This window comes from Tachysurus fulvidraco, chromosome 15 (assembly GCF_022655615.1).
Source record: "Tachysurus fulvidraco isolate hzauxx_2018 chromosome 15, HZAU_PFXX_2.0, whole genome shotgun sequence".
NCBI classification, from domain to species: domain Eukaryota; kingdom Metazoa; phylum Chordata; class Actinopteri; order Siluriformes; family Bagridae; genus Tachysurus; species Tachysurus fulvidraco.
Genome location: NC_062532.1, coordinates 16273866 through 16290561, shown reverse-complemented (window position 1 = coordinate 16290561; position 16696 = coordinate 16273866). Strand labels below are relative to the sequence as shown.

The window sequence follows — 16696 nt, the reverse complement described above, 5'->3', positions numbered from 1 at the left end:
AGCTGGTTGTATAAATAGAAGGGGAAAAAACAGTACAGACTGTCTGCTCAGCGCTGGCAATGATGACTTCTGTGCAATATTGAAGGAAGAAAAACTGAGAACACAAACTGTTTACAAAGTAAAAGCAGCAACACATGGTTATAATATAGACACTTGCCAGAGTTCACAGGCGATGCGTAGTGCCAGGCCAGTGCCAGAAGTGAGGCAAATACCATGAATGCCAGCTCAGAGCGCAAAGTACAATCTAGAATATCACTGACTCAAGAACTGCTTATATCCTCAAAAGGCATAAGACTTAAATAGCATTGCAAAGACGCAGCCTGATCCAAGAGCAGCAGCCATGCTCAGCTGATTCTTATCTCCTCTCTCTCTCTCTCTCTCTCTCTCTCTCTCTCTCTCTCTCTCTCTCTCTCTCTCTCTCTCTCTCTCAGTCTCTCCCTCTCTCTCTCTCTCTCTGGCCTTTATCCAAAACTCTGAGAACACTGGCTGCCCCATGGGGGTGTTGCCAAGGCTCTGCTCCCTAACTACTGATAATGATCGGTATTAAACAGAGCTGCCTTCAGCATGCACTTATATTAGTGTTCTGTTGCAAAACAAATGGCTATTACAGCATTATGCAAGGCAGTCATCATGGTGCAATGCAGCAGCCAAATAGAACAATTTTGAGGTTTCTGTCCATGATGGTGGCTATGTGTGTCAGTAGAAATCAGATAAACCCCGTTGTATCATGGTTCAGCTTTCAGATAAATGGTTTGTAGAGATGATGAAAAATATTAATGGCACAGCACAGCCCACGGCTCTTTACGCAGTTGGCACAGCCTCTATGCTTACACAACATAATACAAGAAATGCCTGCACTCATTAAAATTCGCATTTTTTATCAGGTGTGTACGTTTGCTTATAATAGCTTTAGGAAATATTCATAAGAAATGTAGTAGATGAGAGATTAGCTGCTCGGAGTTTGGCTGTGGTCAATGATGCAGAGAAATTTGTATATTTGTTTTTAAATGCCTGAATAGACAACGAGGCACAAGCTTTTTGGCACGGCTTTGCAGCAAATAGCTGTCTTGTATTATGTCCAAGAAAAAATTATTCAATGTATTTCCATTAAGTGAGATATAAACTACAGAGAATTTGCACTTTCTCTGAAAAGTTGCCAGCTTAGTGACTTTGTTGTTAGACTTGGCCACTTTGAATGCTTGAGCCTAAGTTTCCACTGATCACCGCTGTTCCCAAACCACTAAGGACTTACCACTATTGCTCCCAATGACCAATCACTGATCACCATTGTTCCCAATGATCAACTGCTAACCTCCATAGTTTCTAGTGACTAATACATTATCGTTATTGCTCCCAATAACCAATCATGGATCACTATAGTTTTCCCACCTGCACACATTGTTTTAAAATGACTTCTTGTCTATATTTACATGTCTGCAAAATCAATACTTGGTACCGTTGCTTCTTTCTGTCTGCATTCTTGACCGTAACTATAGTACTGTCAAGAACATATAGTGGAAATGTATGTGTAATAGTTATCAGTGATTGGTTATTAGAAACAATAATGAGCATGGATTAGTCAATGGAAACTATGGAGATTAGCAGTTGGTCGTTGGTAACAATGATTTGATTTGATTTTGATCAATAAGTAGATCGATAGATAGTTTTGTGGTACCATGATAAAGATGACCTCAATCTATAAGATACTAAATAATTATTGTAAAAATTGATATTTTATTTGCACAGGAATCTTACATTTACAGCATTTTAGCAGACGCCCTTATCCAGAGCAACTTACATTTTATCACAACTCAGCAATTGCGGGTTATGGGCCTTGCCCATGGGCCCAGCAGTGGCATCTTGGTGGATGTAGGAATCAAACTCACAACCTTCCAATTGGTAGCCCAACACCTTAACTACTAGGCTACCACATCCCTTAGACGTACCATACCATATCTTAACGTAACATGTTCGTAACTGATCATGACAGTATATGCAAATTTGTCAACATATATGTATATATATCACTGGTCATTAGTGAGAGTGGAAAAATCTTAAACCTCAAAAAATCTGCCAGGAAACACGGACTTGGCCAAGGAAGCTTTATTATCTTAATTTCTTTTTTTTAATCCAGATTTTTATCTTTTTTTTATTAACTGTCATTGCCTGCAGAGTGAGATGGTATGAATATTATTTTAAAAATGAACATGTTTCTATTAGCAATGTGTCCACAGGCATTCCGGCCAGGCCGTGAACAGCATTAGTAATACACTGACTGTTCTGATGAATCACATTGCCATATGATGTGATGACACAGATTCAGATTGACTAATCACATATTTATCCAATTCATTTAACCACATAGTTATCCAATAACAAAACAAAATGAATAACCGCCATTGCTTTCTTGCTTCCAGAATAATCAGGATTTTTAAACAATCATACAAACCCAAATCTGATGTGTAATGTGTTAATTTTTTTTTTTGCTTGATCTAAACGTATGTGTATTTATATTATTTATATTGTCTAGTGGGGTGTCTTTCCTCACAAGCCATGTAGACATGATGTATGACATACTGAGCCTTCTACCCAGACATCCTTAGTTAGAGTTAAGAGCTTTATCGGTTATATAATATACCATATCTCTAAAGTATGAACAGGTATAGCTTGCATCATAAGATGAAACATTATATTACCTGTCAGAAACAAAACAAATGTTTATTCACACCTTAACGACCACCTCCAGACTCAGACAAAGAGGATGTATGAATAGAGAAAAAGAATGAGACAATAATGACGATGAGTAAGAGAGAACATATACACTGAAAAATGACACTCAGAAAAAATCACCTAACGATGAATTTTCCGAGTTGTTCTGATAAACCGTGAAATACAATAAACTAATAGTTAGGACAACCACTGAAGATTAATGGTTTAAAACTGCAGTGCATTTTTTTTTCAAATCAGATTTAACTAGAGTTTCCAAACACATACAGTACAGTATGTGTGTCTTAGTATAAAATGATTTCATTATGTTTATAACCGTTTCTGAATGACACATCGCTGTACAACTTGAACAAAGCAAAACAGTCCTCGTGTTAGGAAATCACACTTAGCAAGGTTTTAATCATCTCGATATAGACTTTATATGTCTTTTTTTAACACTGCGATTGTTAAAGTGGCTCATTGCTCAACTTGATCTTTGCGTGTAGATAATGTAGGTATAATAAGTTAAGTTGAGATGTTGAGATGTTAAAGTTTGCCAGAATTCAGCCATCTGGCTGATTTTCCCAGACTGCAACACGTCATAAGTCATCTCAAGATACTTTATGAAGCTCTGACCTTTGAAAGAATTACAGCTTCATACAGACCAAAGGCAGAGACCAAAACGGGATAGTTGGAGAAAAATGGCATCTGGCCTTTTTCTAATCTTCAGTTGTTCAGCTTTAGTAAAGCTGTGCTCACTGTGTCCACAGATGGCTTTTTTTTCAGCAGAATGAAATTCTTTTCTGCTCACTGTGGTTTGAAAGAGTGGCTATTTAACATACTGTACATATTGAGTTGACTTCTTGTCAACTCAAGCCACTCTGGCCGTTCCTTCCTGATTTCTCTCATCACCAAGACATTTCCACTCACAGACCTTTCACTCATCAGATGTTTTTCTAAAATGAGGAGATGGAGGGCACCAATGATGATTTGATCATTTATAAAGGTGTGAATACTACAGGCACTCCAACAGGCGGTAGGTCGGCTTTTGATGTGTGACATAAAAGAGACTCCACACCGCATTACTCTTTCACCCTCCCTCTATCTCATCCGCTACCTGTTCCTCTGTTCAGGTTTAGTGATAGAGCTGTGATGGCAGAACAAAGGAGAGACCTTTTTTCGATTTTTTCATTCCACTGTATTAGCAGACATTTACTGAGGCATTTAGGTGTACTGCTGATAGGAGAGAAGAGCACAAGCAAAACAGAAAATTACCCCTATCCCATTTTGTTATTTAAAAAACAAATATGTAAAACAATAGTAATAAAAAAAAAATTACTTGCTTAAGATATGTATTCGAAGCTCTGCCTGCAATAATTATATCCTATATTTACCAGGAATACTTTTCTAATTTGACTAGTAGACTCTTAAATAAGGACATCTGTTTGTTTCTCACATTAGGGTAATGTGGGTAAACAAATGAATGTCTGTAATTGTTAAATGTTATATAAAATGGTTAACCACACACAAATGAAACAATGCAAGATCAGTGTTTTGAAAAGAACAAAACAAATCATACAGGCTGGTAAATATTGTAAATCTTTTATGTTCATAGTTAAAAATAATGAGTAAAATCTAATTATTATTATTATTATTATTATTATTGTTGTTGTTGTTGTTGTTGTTGTTATTAATAATAATAATAATAATAATAATAATAATAATAATAATAATAATAATAATAATAATAAGAAGAAGAAGAAGAAGAAGAAGAAGAAGAAGAAGAACATATATAAGACATTTCTAAATATAATATATATTTTATATTATAATTATTGAATATATAAATATATTGAATATTGGTTCATAATACTGGTGGCTAAAATAACAATAAATTAAATAATTTTTTTTTTAAGTATGTTTTTATGCATGTGCAGTTTCAAGAAAAAAAATCTTTTTCAGGTATTTATTAGCTGCAGAAATGCTCAACCTGGATTTGGAAACTTAAAAAAGACATAAAATTAAGAATCCACAATATGCTCACAGCTGGTCATACTGTTGTGTTGAAGTTCAAGAAATCTACTGTTCTTTATACATTTTAGACCACTTATATCTAACCTATCCTGGATTTTTTTTAATCAGTCCACCATCCTTGAATATGCTGCAAAGTATAACAGTGAGTCTGCACTTTACTGAGACATTGATAAACATCCTTTGAATGCATGTATGTTTGGGAACACTCCTCCAGGACAAATATAGGACCTAGTGCGAACATTTATAATGGTGAGAGTAATTCAAGTGCCCAAATAGGGACATTTCTGCAGGAATCTTTGATCAGTCATACATTTCTCTCATAAAATTTAGTTTTGGCTCACAGTACAAACATAAGATAAATCTTGAGAATAAAGAACAGTTTCTTTATGGTTTTTGAAGAATGAATCTCATGATGCCCCATGCCATCACTGATATACTACCTCTGGAAAAATCAATGGACTATTTGTATGCTAATAAATATGCAATATATGTCAATGGTAATAAAGCCACAAAGGGGAAGTTTGACATCTATTAAGAGGCAAACTGGGTTTGCATGGCTATATTTTTTTGCATCAGACTAAATGTGCACCATAAAAACATTTTTAGTTGTGAGCTGAGATAAGGGGTCTACAGTGTATAATTGTCATGAACGCAGGATAAAAACGGACCCAAATGCAGGATGGCAAAAATAACAGGGTTTAACAACAAAAAAACATGAAACATAACACAGGCTAGACCAGACAAAGACTACAGTTGATTCCACACTGCACAAGGCATCACTGCACAGTTAAATACAAAAGACAATGAGACACGATTAGGAACAGGTGTGGAGACAGGGAGGGGCAGACGAAAGCGGGGCAGACAAGGCAAAGTTACGTCAGTGTTAGAATTTTTTTTTTTTTTACACTTGTCTCAAAACCATCAGCGAATAACAAAAACTTGTATAGTAGCAGAACTGGTGGCAAAAAAAAAGCATGCTAATGTATAAAAAATAACTACTACTTCAAATTTAGATTTATCTAACCCTGTTTTCTGCACAAAATGATGCAAGCATTGTGTAGTAAATTTCTTTAATCACACAGATCTATTTTTCTTGCATATTCTGACACAGAGAACATGTTATTCTGCTCTATAGATATTGAGTTTGTTACAGAATTCAATCAAAATGTTCTTGGGATCTTACACAGTCTTTATGGAGACTCTAGAAATCTAAATTAGGCTTATAATAAAGATTCTACACACATAAAGTATAAAACATCAGGCATCAGATCCTTCCATCTTTATGCACCTTACTGAATGAAAATATGGACCATTGTTCCTGAGCAAAAATTGTCAAAAGGTATCGTGTTGTCTGAACGGAAAGATCATAAGAGATATGAATAGCCTGAAGGTTAAAGTTATAGCAAGTCTCAGGTCTAGCGTAATGTGCTTATGATATGCAGCGTTACAAGGTGGGTGTCTGTAATGGGCAATGTGACAAAAAGAAATTAAATCTTATACACAGTGATAATTAAATACACTCAAAGGCAATACTACACCTGGTAAAGACTATTGGATATGACTAGAACAAAACAGATTTTACTTGTCATTAGATTTTTTAAAGATGAGAGTGTAATTTAAGATACAACAGCTGAGCTGTGAGCATAAATATAGACTGTCAGATGGTTCAGACTTGATTTGCAGTACGATCGTGAAGACAGAGTTTTAGGAAATTTTGTCAGAGAAAATCAGCTGTTGGATTAACAAATTGGGTTGTGCTGATTTAATTATATGCATGGAGCAGGGAGGAGGCCATAAACTCAATTATGTGTTTCACAATGATTTTGCATATATTTAAGCACCTCGACCTAAAAATGGGTTTTGAAAATTTGAAAATATAAACATTTGTGTGAAAAACATCTAACTGTTTTGTTTTTATTGGAACGTTTCAATGAATATATTTCCTTTAGTAGTCTAGGTACAAACAGAAATTTTTTGTAAAGCTATAAACAGCATTATGGAGTGTGACATAAGAAAAAATCGGTAGAGAACATAGGACTTCCTTTCTTGAAAAAATTTAAATAAAATAATTAAATAATAATTTTAAAAAACATTTAATTTAATAAATGCTCTTACCAGATACTCCTGTTTATCAAACAAGCCACTGCAAGACAGAATATTCAAAGTAGAGAATTCAGGATGGGATAATGGATGTCATATACAACACTACTAACAGAGCAGTTGGTACTAGACCCCCCTTCAGTATTAATCACTCACTCATACAACACAGAAAGTACAAAACAACCCAAATCCCAGGCTCAAAATCTACATATGTGGAAAAAATGAATAGCCATAAACCCTGCCCCTCTTTTTCCTTCTCATTTCCCATAAGCAGAAGGTCAGACAAAAAATGCCAGGCTGTGGTTGCCAAGCTTAGAAACTTTCTAAACGTCTTTGTTCTCAAGCCCCAGATACAAGCAGGTTACAAGCCTTCTCCCGGACTCTGGAGACGGCAGGCAGCACAGTGCGTGACACCATGAAGACTGAGAGAGTGGAGAAATGACTCCCTCTTCAGTTAACAAGGCCGGTTTTGTGCTGCTTGAGTCAAATAGACCTTGTTTAGCGCTTGTTCCTTCCAAAGAACTCCCCCAAAATGTAAAGACAGAAGACAAAGACAACGGCTCTGCTATTTTTACTGCCGTCTAGACCAGAAAGTTAAGGAGGAATGATGAGTGAGGCGGACAAGTACTGTTTTGAAAAAGCAAGCATGAAGCTCTGACCGTAGAAACCGCCCTCTGCCTTTGCTGTGAGAAGTCTGTCATGTCATGTCATATCAAAGAACAAAGTTGCACGCTTCAAGTTACTTCAATGCATCCATTCACTGGGCATTAATGATGGGTTATTACCAAATGATTCATTCATTTCGAGCAACTCTTTTATACGAATCAGGACAATTGGTTTCATTTAATTTATCTACAAAAACTGGATCTTTTTGTTTTGTTTTTTTAAAGGCTTTCTCTCATGTTTAAAGAAATTGTATAAATGTTTGTAACCTTTCCAACATCTGATATCTATTTTATTGATAACTTGTCTACCATACTGTTCAGCACAGATGCTGCTCAGGTTTGTGTGTAATGTTATTTAGGAGATTTGTGTCCAACTATCTTATTGTTCTGTTTCTCAGGTTACTTGTATAACGATTATAATGTGATCTATTAGTTCACTGTTCAACACTGCCAGGATTAAGAGTTATTACAATTATATTTTTAACATATAATATATAATGAGATAAAGATATTTGACATTAATGACACCATTAATCTTTCTACGAATCATTGCCATCCATTAGCATAATGTTATTATGCCGCTAAAAGCTTGTGTTTGCTTGTCTGCTTCCTGAAACTGAAAAAAAAAAGAAAATTGATTTAATCACATTTAGACCGGCCAAACCAAAGCACAGAATTAACGTGAAACATAAAACGTTAACCGGATTATAAAATCACCAACGTCCCATAAACACCTTGAAAACTTTGAAAATGCTGAGAAAACAAAAAAGTCAAGATTCCTTTTTATTACTTCTAAATATTAAGAGATTCCACTCCAGTCATAATTCTAATATTTCACGTCATAATTTTAGGATGTCATAATCCTGATAGTGATAACCTGCACCAGGCTGAGCTCCTCTGTGGCATCTGGGTTACCCAACAGTTACTGACAAAACCCACGCAGCACCGGAGACAAGCTCAAAGTCCCTTCCGACGTATACTGAGACATCTAACACACCTTATTGAAACTTACAAATAGACCACTCACTTCAACAACACCCAACTCAAGCATCAACATTATGGAGTCCTGGAGTATTTAGAACTAATACTAATCCTATTATCTGCTGAATTAGCTTTAGCATATTGTAATTGTCGTTAGATCCTTTTACAGTTTAACGCTTACAGTCTGATGTCTAATTCTAAATGGCTATAAACTATAACTAGGCCAGGTTGAACAAGCAAGTCATTACCACAGATAAAAATAAAATCATACGTTCCTAATGTTCACTGCAACATTAATGCAGAGTTTAGGGGCAATGTGAAAAAAACATTTCAACCAGCTGACGCTCAGGCTCTCAAGAGACGGGTCTGCAAGAAAAAGTACTTGACTTGAGAAGAAGATCAGAATTCAAGCTGAACTATGTATTCAGTGCTGAACCTCAGAGGCAGCTGATGTGGCTGTAATAAGACAAGGTGCTGTATTCAGAATCACAGAAAGCTTACGTTTTAGTGTGTTTTATTGTAGAGTGATAATTACAGTGTAGTATAATGGTAGAAAATATCTGAGGAACCAAAAAAAATCTGTCCAGCCATCTGTAATAAAACATAAGCTATACCAACCAGAGTAATTTGATGGCAAGGTGTCATAATTTATGCCAGCAGTCATTATTGGCGGACTCCATCAACCTGCACTGACCTCTTTCAGTTAAAATAAACACAGTGAAAGGTGCCCTCTCGATTACCCTACAGTAGATAAGATGCCCTATAGGGTGATCATGCGGTGGGGACCTTTTGTTTGGCCTTCAGGGGAAAAAATCATGATGAAATGCCATCTAGGTTGCTGCTACGTTTGAGAAAATAAAATGAAGTACCCTCTAGGGTTCCTCTATGTGTGGAAAACATGATGAACCTCCTTCTAGAGTGCTGTTTCTCTGAGGAATATGTGATAGCGTCCGATAGGGTTTCCCTACATACAGAATATGGGGACTTTTACTGATTGTCCTACTGATGAAAAAAATCAATCACAGTGCATTATCGGACACACGTTAAACAACGAGATGAAGTGCCCTCTAGGTGCTACTGTGCGTTTTATTTTTTCAGTTCTGCCCCACTGACATCCAGTGCTCACATCTGGCTGTCATGACAACAGCATAACACATACATATAAACACTCATGGCAACAGCTTTCATTGTAGTCTACAGTCAATATATAATATAATCATTATGCAAAATAGATAAAGCTCCTTTTTTCTCCACTTCATCTTCACTTTCAGTCTCTCTATTCTCTCAATAGCTCTAAACTGTGCATTTTAACAACTGTTGGACTGTTTCTGCTGGACAATGTTAAGCTTTGTTGCAAGTCACATGACTTAAATCCAAAGGCCAGTTGAAATCCTTTTCTGAATGAAGAAATGCACATGGATTTCAGCTGTTGCTTCCTGGGTTCACTCACTAATCAAAACTGACACTTGGGCACAAATACACAAATGACACAAACCTTCCTCACGATCTCGTGTAGACCCGACAAACTGTATGTTGGTAAACACATGACCAGCCATTTAAAACGGTATAGTTCTGAAGGCTTGGTAAATTTCCATTACTGAGAAATCAATCTGAAATATGGATAAGAATACAATGAAATGCCATTTAATATAGTCTGTATATTTATATTAAATGCTGAGTTATGACAGTAAAAAATGTTTTACACAGTTTTAATAAGATTTTTTTTTATATAGATCATGTCTAGATTACTGTAGAAGTTCCAGTCAGCCCGACTTATAAGAAAAAGCGGTTATTCATAAAGGATTCTACTCTAATCCATTTTATCCAGGTTTGTAAAGTGTGACTTTATAAAAACATGCCAAATAAATAACATGACAGGTGGCTGAGAGACATCTCTAAGATCTGGTTGCCAGATCTGGTTCCATTATAGGCTTTCTTTAAAAAAAGAAACTTGATTCAGTTAGAATTTTTTTAACTTCGGTTTGTCATTTTTGTCAATTTTAGTTTAATGCATCATGAGCCCATATATAAAATATATGTAGAATATTATATAGAATATATAATCACAGCCTCAGACACTTACACAGCATTTTTTTTGTCCACAAGCCTTAAAAAGCTGAAGGTTGTAGTTTAAATGGTTCTGTGCATCCCTGTGTATATGCACTTCCACACAGTGGTTTTAAACACCACTGTCACATGCTCACACACTCTTCTTGAAGCATGTGAGCACCAAGTTCTTAAGGAAAATGACATTTTAGAGAAATATGCATTGACAATGGTGCATTGGGTTTAAACTTGAGCATATCATTGTCTGACTGAAAGTTCTTCTCATGTCCAGTTGTTTGTATTTGGATAAAAATCCAAATGGATGTAAAGCCACAGATGACTGTTTCCTCTCACCTTCAAAAAACATGGCCATAGGTGTATTGGCACTAAGTATAAAAATGCATGATGTATTCCTGCCTCATGCACGGTATTCCCAAGACAGGTTTCTAATCCACTACAACTCTGACCATGCAAAAAATGCTTACTGAATGTAGGCGAGAATGAGACAGTGTTGTGTAAATAAAAAAAATACAGACATTTTTTGTTCTAAATATAATCTTGCTGATTTCTTGTGTACACTGTTGCATGACTGAAGTAAGTGAACCCTCTGCTGGTTTATTATTATCACTGCACACTGATGACTGTGCTGTAGTTTGGTCACAATAGGTACGATTACCTCCATAAAAATAATCTGGTAGTTAGTAGTTAGTTCCCCTTGATTTGACTGAAATTTCATATCATATTGACACTACAGTGTACATATAAAATAATCAGGTGAATAGGTATTAAATAAGCCACGTAAACTCTTGAATCAGTTTATGTTCACAATGAGATTATATAAATTTACATTATTTTGCAGACACCCTTTTCCAGAGTGACTTACATCATCTCATTTTTATACAACTGAGCAATTGAGGGTTAAGGGCCTTGCTCAGGGGCCCAGCAGTGGCAGCTTGGTGGACCTGGGATTGATCTCACAACCTTCTGATTGGTAGCCCAACACTTAGGTGTGCCCTGGCACTTAAGTTTACGGTTGAGTATATGTTTTGCTCAGAATATATGTAACGCATAATATAATGCAATATAGAATAGATTTCTTTCTCTCTTTTTTTTGTGAAGCACTCTAACCATGACCTGTATGTTCTGCCTCTCAAAATGAGCTGTGATTCTGTGATTTATCTTATACACCATGAAAGAAGATACACGTGTTGTTCTAGATTACACCACATGTGTAATGTCTTTTCTGTAGCTTCCAGTAAAAAAAAAAGTCTACCTGAATAATTTACCTTCCCAGCAAAATAAGATGTAAAACAGTCACCTGTGGCTTTACGTATACTTTTATCCAAACACAAAGTGTAGCATTTCACCTAGTTTTCTGGGATCTGCTCTTTATTACCGGTCTCCGTCGGATATAAAGGTGCCGAAGTATTGGATAGCACATTTAAAATGTCTTCCAAAATGTGCAGTGTGTTACCATGTGATGCCAGTTTGAAATCTGGTCGACTATTTCGAGTGAATCTGTTTCCATGGCATCCTGGGCAGCATGCTAAGAATAAATATATACTATTCATTTATAGATAATACAGTAATGTGATATTTGTGGTAATAGAGTTATGGATCCAATAGACTGCATGTGGCCTTTGGCTGATGTTTTATGCTATTAATATTCACAGAATTAAGTGAATTGCATGGTGTTTATAACTTATCAGAGGGATGATATGATCTGTTAAACGTGAGCTCGATCAAAAGTGTATATGAGTTCATCAGATTTCAACTAATTCATCCTAAGAGTCAAATTGTTTCAGACTGTTGGTGGATATGATGAGCTTTGACCAATCTGGGGACTACGTCACAGTGCAGGTACTTGCACACACACACAAAAATGAAGAATATCCAATAAAAATAAAATAAATCAAATGAAGATTTGGTGATAGCTGTGAATTTTATTGGTCCCACTAGGAAGCAGCCTGACCCCAGATTAGCAGGAGACCTCCTGGAGAGAAAAATGTTACCTTCCCTGCATGTTATGACGAGGAAACATGCTTTTGTCTGAGAACAGAATTTGAGCAGGATTCAAAAGATGGCATAATGTAGAATCGTAATTATTATAATTGGATCCGCATAGTTTCTAGTCTTGGGGGAAATCAACAGTTTGCAAACCTTGTTTACATCACCCACAACTCAAAATTACTCACTGTAAACTTTTCTAAGTTCAGTAAAATAACAAAAATACAGAAATAAATTAATAAACAGAGAATGTATTTTATTTAACACCCTTTTCATATGCAAACAATCTTTTATACAGATATTAAAGTAATTATGAATATTCACAGAGTCACGTGAGAAGAACGTGAGTCCATTGAGTACATTAATCTTTCCATCTTTCATTACTTGGCCTGTCTGTGCTTCCTCATGTGTGACGCAATAGAAGAGGAGATCTCGGCTGACTTCTTGTTCTGGCCGTAATAGTCTACGAACTTCCCATCAGGACCCACCAGGTACATAATGATGGTATGGTCCACCTGTGTTTAAGAGCACAAACACACATTGAACAAAGAAACAGCTCTGAAGAACTTTGATTCCTAAAATGTGGTAAAAAAAAAAAAAAAGAAACAATTAGTGAAAAGGGACTGTATTATGTCTCCAGACCAAGAAGGAGCAAATTACTTAAATGAATATAAGCATAACAGACAGATCTCTTGGAAATGGAAATGTTTCACATCACGGTACATTTACAGGTAAGACGTCTTCTGCATTAAAACGTTCACCCTCACACAACAGACCGTTACATCCTAAGTGTCTGAAGGAGCGATACAGACGCTCTTTCCTCCCTGCTGCTATTAGACTTTACAACCAAAGCTACTCCCAGTGAACCAGTCACCATAATTACACACAGTGGATGTGGTAGCCTAGTGGTTATGGTGTTGGACTACTGATCAGAAGGTCATGAGTTCAAATCCCAGGTCTAACAAGCTGCCACTGCTGGGTCACTGAGCAAGGCCCTTAACCCTCAGTTTGCTCCCTTTGTATAAACTGAAATAAAAATGTAAGTCACTCTGGATGAGGGTGTCTGGTAAATGTACACACTGGATTACTGTTTAACTGCAATAATAACAATAACAAAGTATTTAAACAACACATGTTATAACAGAAATTTTTAAAAACGTTCAATATTACCCGTGTGCAATATGTCTGTTAGCGTAACTACATCCTCGTGGTCTCTTTTTTCTTCTTTGTATTTATACATTGTGTTGTGTTTATACTGTAAACTATATTATGACTTTATTTATATGCACACATTTTATATATATTATATATATATATATATATATATATATATATATATATATATATATATATATATATATATATATATATATATATACACATATATACACACACACACACACACACACACACACACGTATATATATACATACACAGACAATACACACACACACACAATATATATATATATATATATACACACAGAGAAATTTCCCCATTGTGGGACGAATAAAGGTATATTTTATTTGATCTTATCCCAAAATGTAAAACCTCAATTATGTGATTTTTATGAAATGCACAAACTCACAATGTAGTCGTTGTCTTCATCTTTTGGGCCCTGACTGTAGTACACTCTGTAGGCTCTGGAGACCTGCTCGATTTGTGCCGTTGTTCCTGTCATGCCTATCAGCTTCGGGGAGAACTCTGGAAATACCAAAAAAAAAAAAATAGAAATGGCTTCCAGTGCATGTTATCATGCATTAAAAAAATCTAAATGTGGACCAATCAATAAACAAGGCACCTTGAACAAGAAAATCGGTGTCTGGGTTATTAGTATTTTTCAGTTCGAACTAGCAGAAAACAAAATGTCCCTATTGACATTATATTCACTCTATTTAAACGTAATGCAACAAATTGTGGTGTGATATTAGAAGGGGTTAACTAATTAGCATACATCTATAACAGACAATCTTTTTTCAGAAATAGGAACACAGATAACGCTGACAATTGTAAGCAAAAGAAGATAGTCACTTTAAACAGATTGAAAGAAACGGCACTAGCCAAACTAGCATGATATCTTTTCAGTGCAATCGTTTTGCAAAGGTTTCAAAAACATTTTTTTTCTGTTCCGTCAGTCTTCATTAATGCAGTCAGCTAGCTGTACATTATTAGATTAAGCTAGCTGCCACCTTTTAGCCTTGTTAATATGGTTTCCTGGCGAACAGAACATGGGACAGGGAAGCTCTCTGGAGTTTTTACTTGCTAATGAATTCATGATTCTCCACCTGTGAGCACAAAAAAATGACATTAGCTATAATATTTACCTTTGACATATGTTGCCAGTGCCTCAGGTGTATCCCTTTCTGGATCGATCGTGATCAGAACTGGTGTTAAATCCGGGAGCGTCTTTATCCTGTCTGTATGAAAAAGAACCAATCACTCCTCACAGCAATTAAAATCAACTTTATATCAAGTGGTGCTTAAAAAGACATGTTACCAATTTCATCCACGACTGTGATCATTTTCTCCAGTTCATCAGGACAGATATCTGGACAGTGTGTGAATCCAAAATAGATCAGCACCCACTGGCCGAGGTAGTCTTCACTTTTTGAGGGTTTGCCGTTGTGATCCACAAGAGAGAATGGGCCTCCGAGGGCTGGTTTCCCTAACGACCTTGTTCTCTCTTTCTCAAACTCTATGCAATGAAATTAAAATAAAGCCTTTAAGCATTCTCTAAAGGACTTATGGTACTTCACAGATTAAGATGCAATAAGCAAATCAACGTATAACATATAAGAGCACTCATATCTTGAAACTTTTTTTTTTAAAATCAGGACTTGGTTATTAAGAAAAAGAAAATATAATTCGATCACTCAGAAACTTGTCTTTTTTTTTTCGATTTAGGCAAACAGGTTTATTTTTGTACGGAAGAATAAAGAAATGTGAAATGCCTTACTTTCCTCTTTTTCTTTTTTAAAGTATTTCATGCCCAGAAGAAGAGTTCCACCCAAGGCAAACGTGATAGCGAGAGATTTCCATGTGACGGGCTATAAAAGGGATCAAAATCTCACTACTCAGAACTCATTAACTCATCATAATGCAAAAACTCACATGCAGCTGAATGATAGGGGGGAAAAATAGTAGAGCAAAAAAATGAATTTTATGTGCTATGTAAACCCAGAATAGTGATATAACAGCTACTAGATGTCGTTCTTTACTGAACAGAAAATGTTCAGAAAAATGTTGCTACTGTACAAGAAATTAAAACACAGGATGCACGCTAGGTTAGTGTGTAATAACTAGATGTGATTGATACATATGTAATTTATCATGACATGCTTTTCCTAATTAAAACACTTCGACATGATGTATAATAAAAAGTGATTATGAATAATGATAGACAGCATGTCAACAACCAACACCGAAAATAACCATATCCGAACAAACAAACACCCACATACGGTCATGGTCTTATAATAAAAATTGATGGGGATCTTTTAGCAGCATTTGATTGCATGGATGCTTACACCAGACTTCTTCTCTGTAGATGTTTTGTTTCCAGGTGATGGTGGTGGAGGGACAGAAGACACAGTCCTCACATTAGGAAATACAGGACTTCTGCATGTGAAAGCTGCTGCATTCAGCTGCAGAATTAAAAAGCAACACAAATGATCATATCAAATCATAATAACAAACAAGCATTAATCAATAGAAACATTACATGATGACCTACCTGAGTGCAAGTTGCCCTATTTAACAGTTGTGTACATGTTGTGTAGGAGCTCCAGTAAGACTTATTATGGAGAATGAATGGCCTGGAAATAAAACACCTGACACCCTGTAAAACCAGTGTGGCCATGACTTTCACTGCAAAATATACACTGATCTGGGTCTCTTTTACAAAAACACACGTTTATGAAATGAATATCGAAATAAACGCCATTAAAAAAAAGAATACACAGTTTTGAGGTCAGCCTGCAGCATGACGGAGTGAAACTAAAAGCGGATATGATCTGAGTACCAATTCGCTTTATAATCCCTACATAGGCGCACTACGGAGGGCACGAGATTAAACGCATGAGCGTGCAGTATAGTGCACTAGCTAAGGGCACTAGGACGTGATTTGTTATACGACCACAAACGATTCTCTAGCAGCG

At 36.0% G+C, this 16696-nt stretch overlaps 2 protein-coding genes across 3 annotated transcripts in view; both read right to left on the bottom strand.

Annotated features, from left to right (window-relative positions):
- The window catches only part of gas7a (growth arrest-specific 7a), a 33774-nt gene extending 26757 nt beyond the window's left edge, over positions 1–7017 (bottom strand). The window contains exon 1 of one of the 2 annotated variants that reach the window (XR_003439512.2): positions 6856–7017. The gene's annotated coding sequence lies outside the window, so the exon portion shown is untranslated. The remainder of the gene's footprint in view (positions 1–6855) is intronic. The other variant, XM_027139191.2, reaches the window with a different exon arrangement.
- Positions 7018–12770: 5753 nt separating this feature from the next.
- Positions 12771–16680, bottom strand: LOC113638108 (protein SCO1 homolog, mitochondrial). Its single transcript, XM_027139124.2, has 7 exons — positions 16273–16680; positions 16067–16183; positions 15496–15586; positions 15037–15234; positions 14864–14956; positions 14128–14243; positions 12771–13054 (listed from the first exon to the last, which is right to left on the bottom strand). Exons 1-7 carry the CDS (start codon positions 16396–16398, stop codon positions 12920–12922), a joined length of 876 nt encoding a protein of 291 aa, XP_026994925.2. The 5' UTR covers positions 16399–16680; the 3' UTR covers positions 12771–12919.
- Between the last annotated feature and the right edge of the window lie 16 nt (positions 16681–16696).

What these genes read in the sequence shown, in the direction of transcription:
- LOC113638108 (XM_027139124.2), bottom strand. Translation starts at nt 16,398, where the DNA reads ATGGCCACACTGGTTTTACAGGGTGTCAGGTGTTTTATTTCCAGGCCA. An exon ending in ACTGGCAACATATGTCAAAG is followed by an intron (nt 14,244 to 14,863) that starts GTAAATATTATA and finishes TGGTATTTCCAG; the next exon opens with AGTTCTCCCCGAAGCTGATA. An exon ending in ATGAAGACAACGACTACATT is followed by an intron (nt 13,055 to 14,127) that starts GTGAGTTTGTGC and finishes TCTTAAACACAG; the next exon opens with GTGGACCATACCATCATTAT.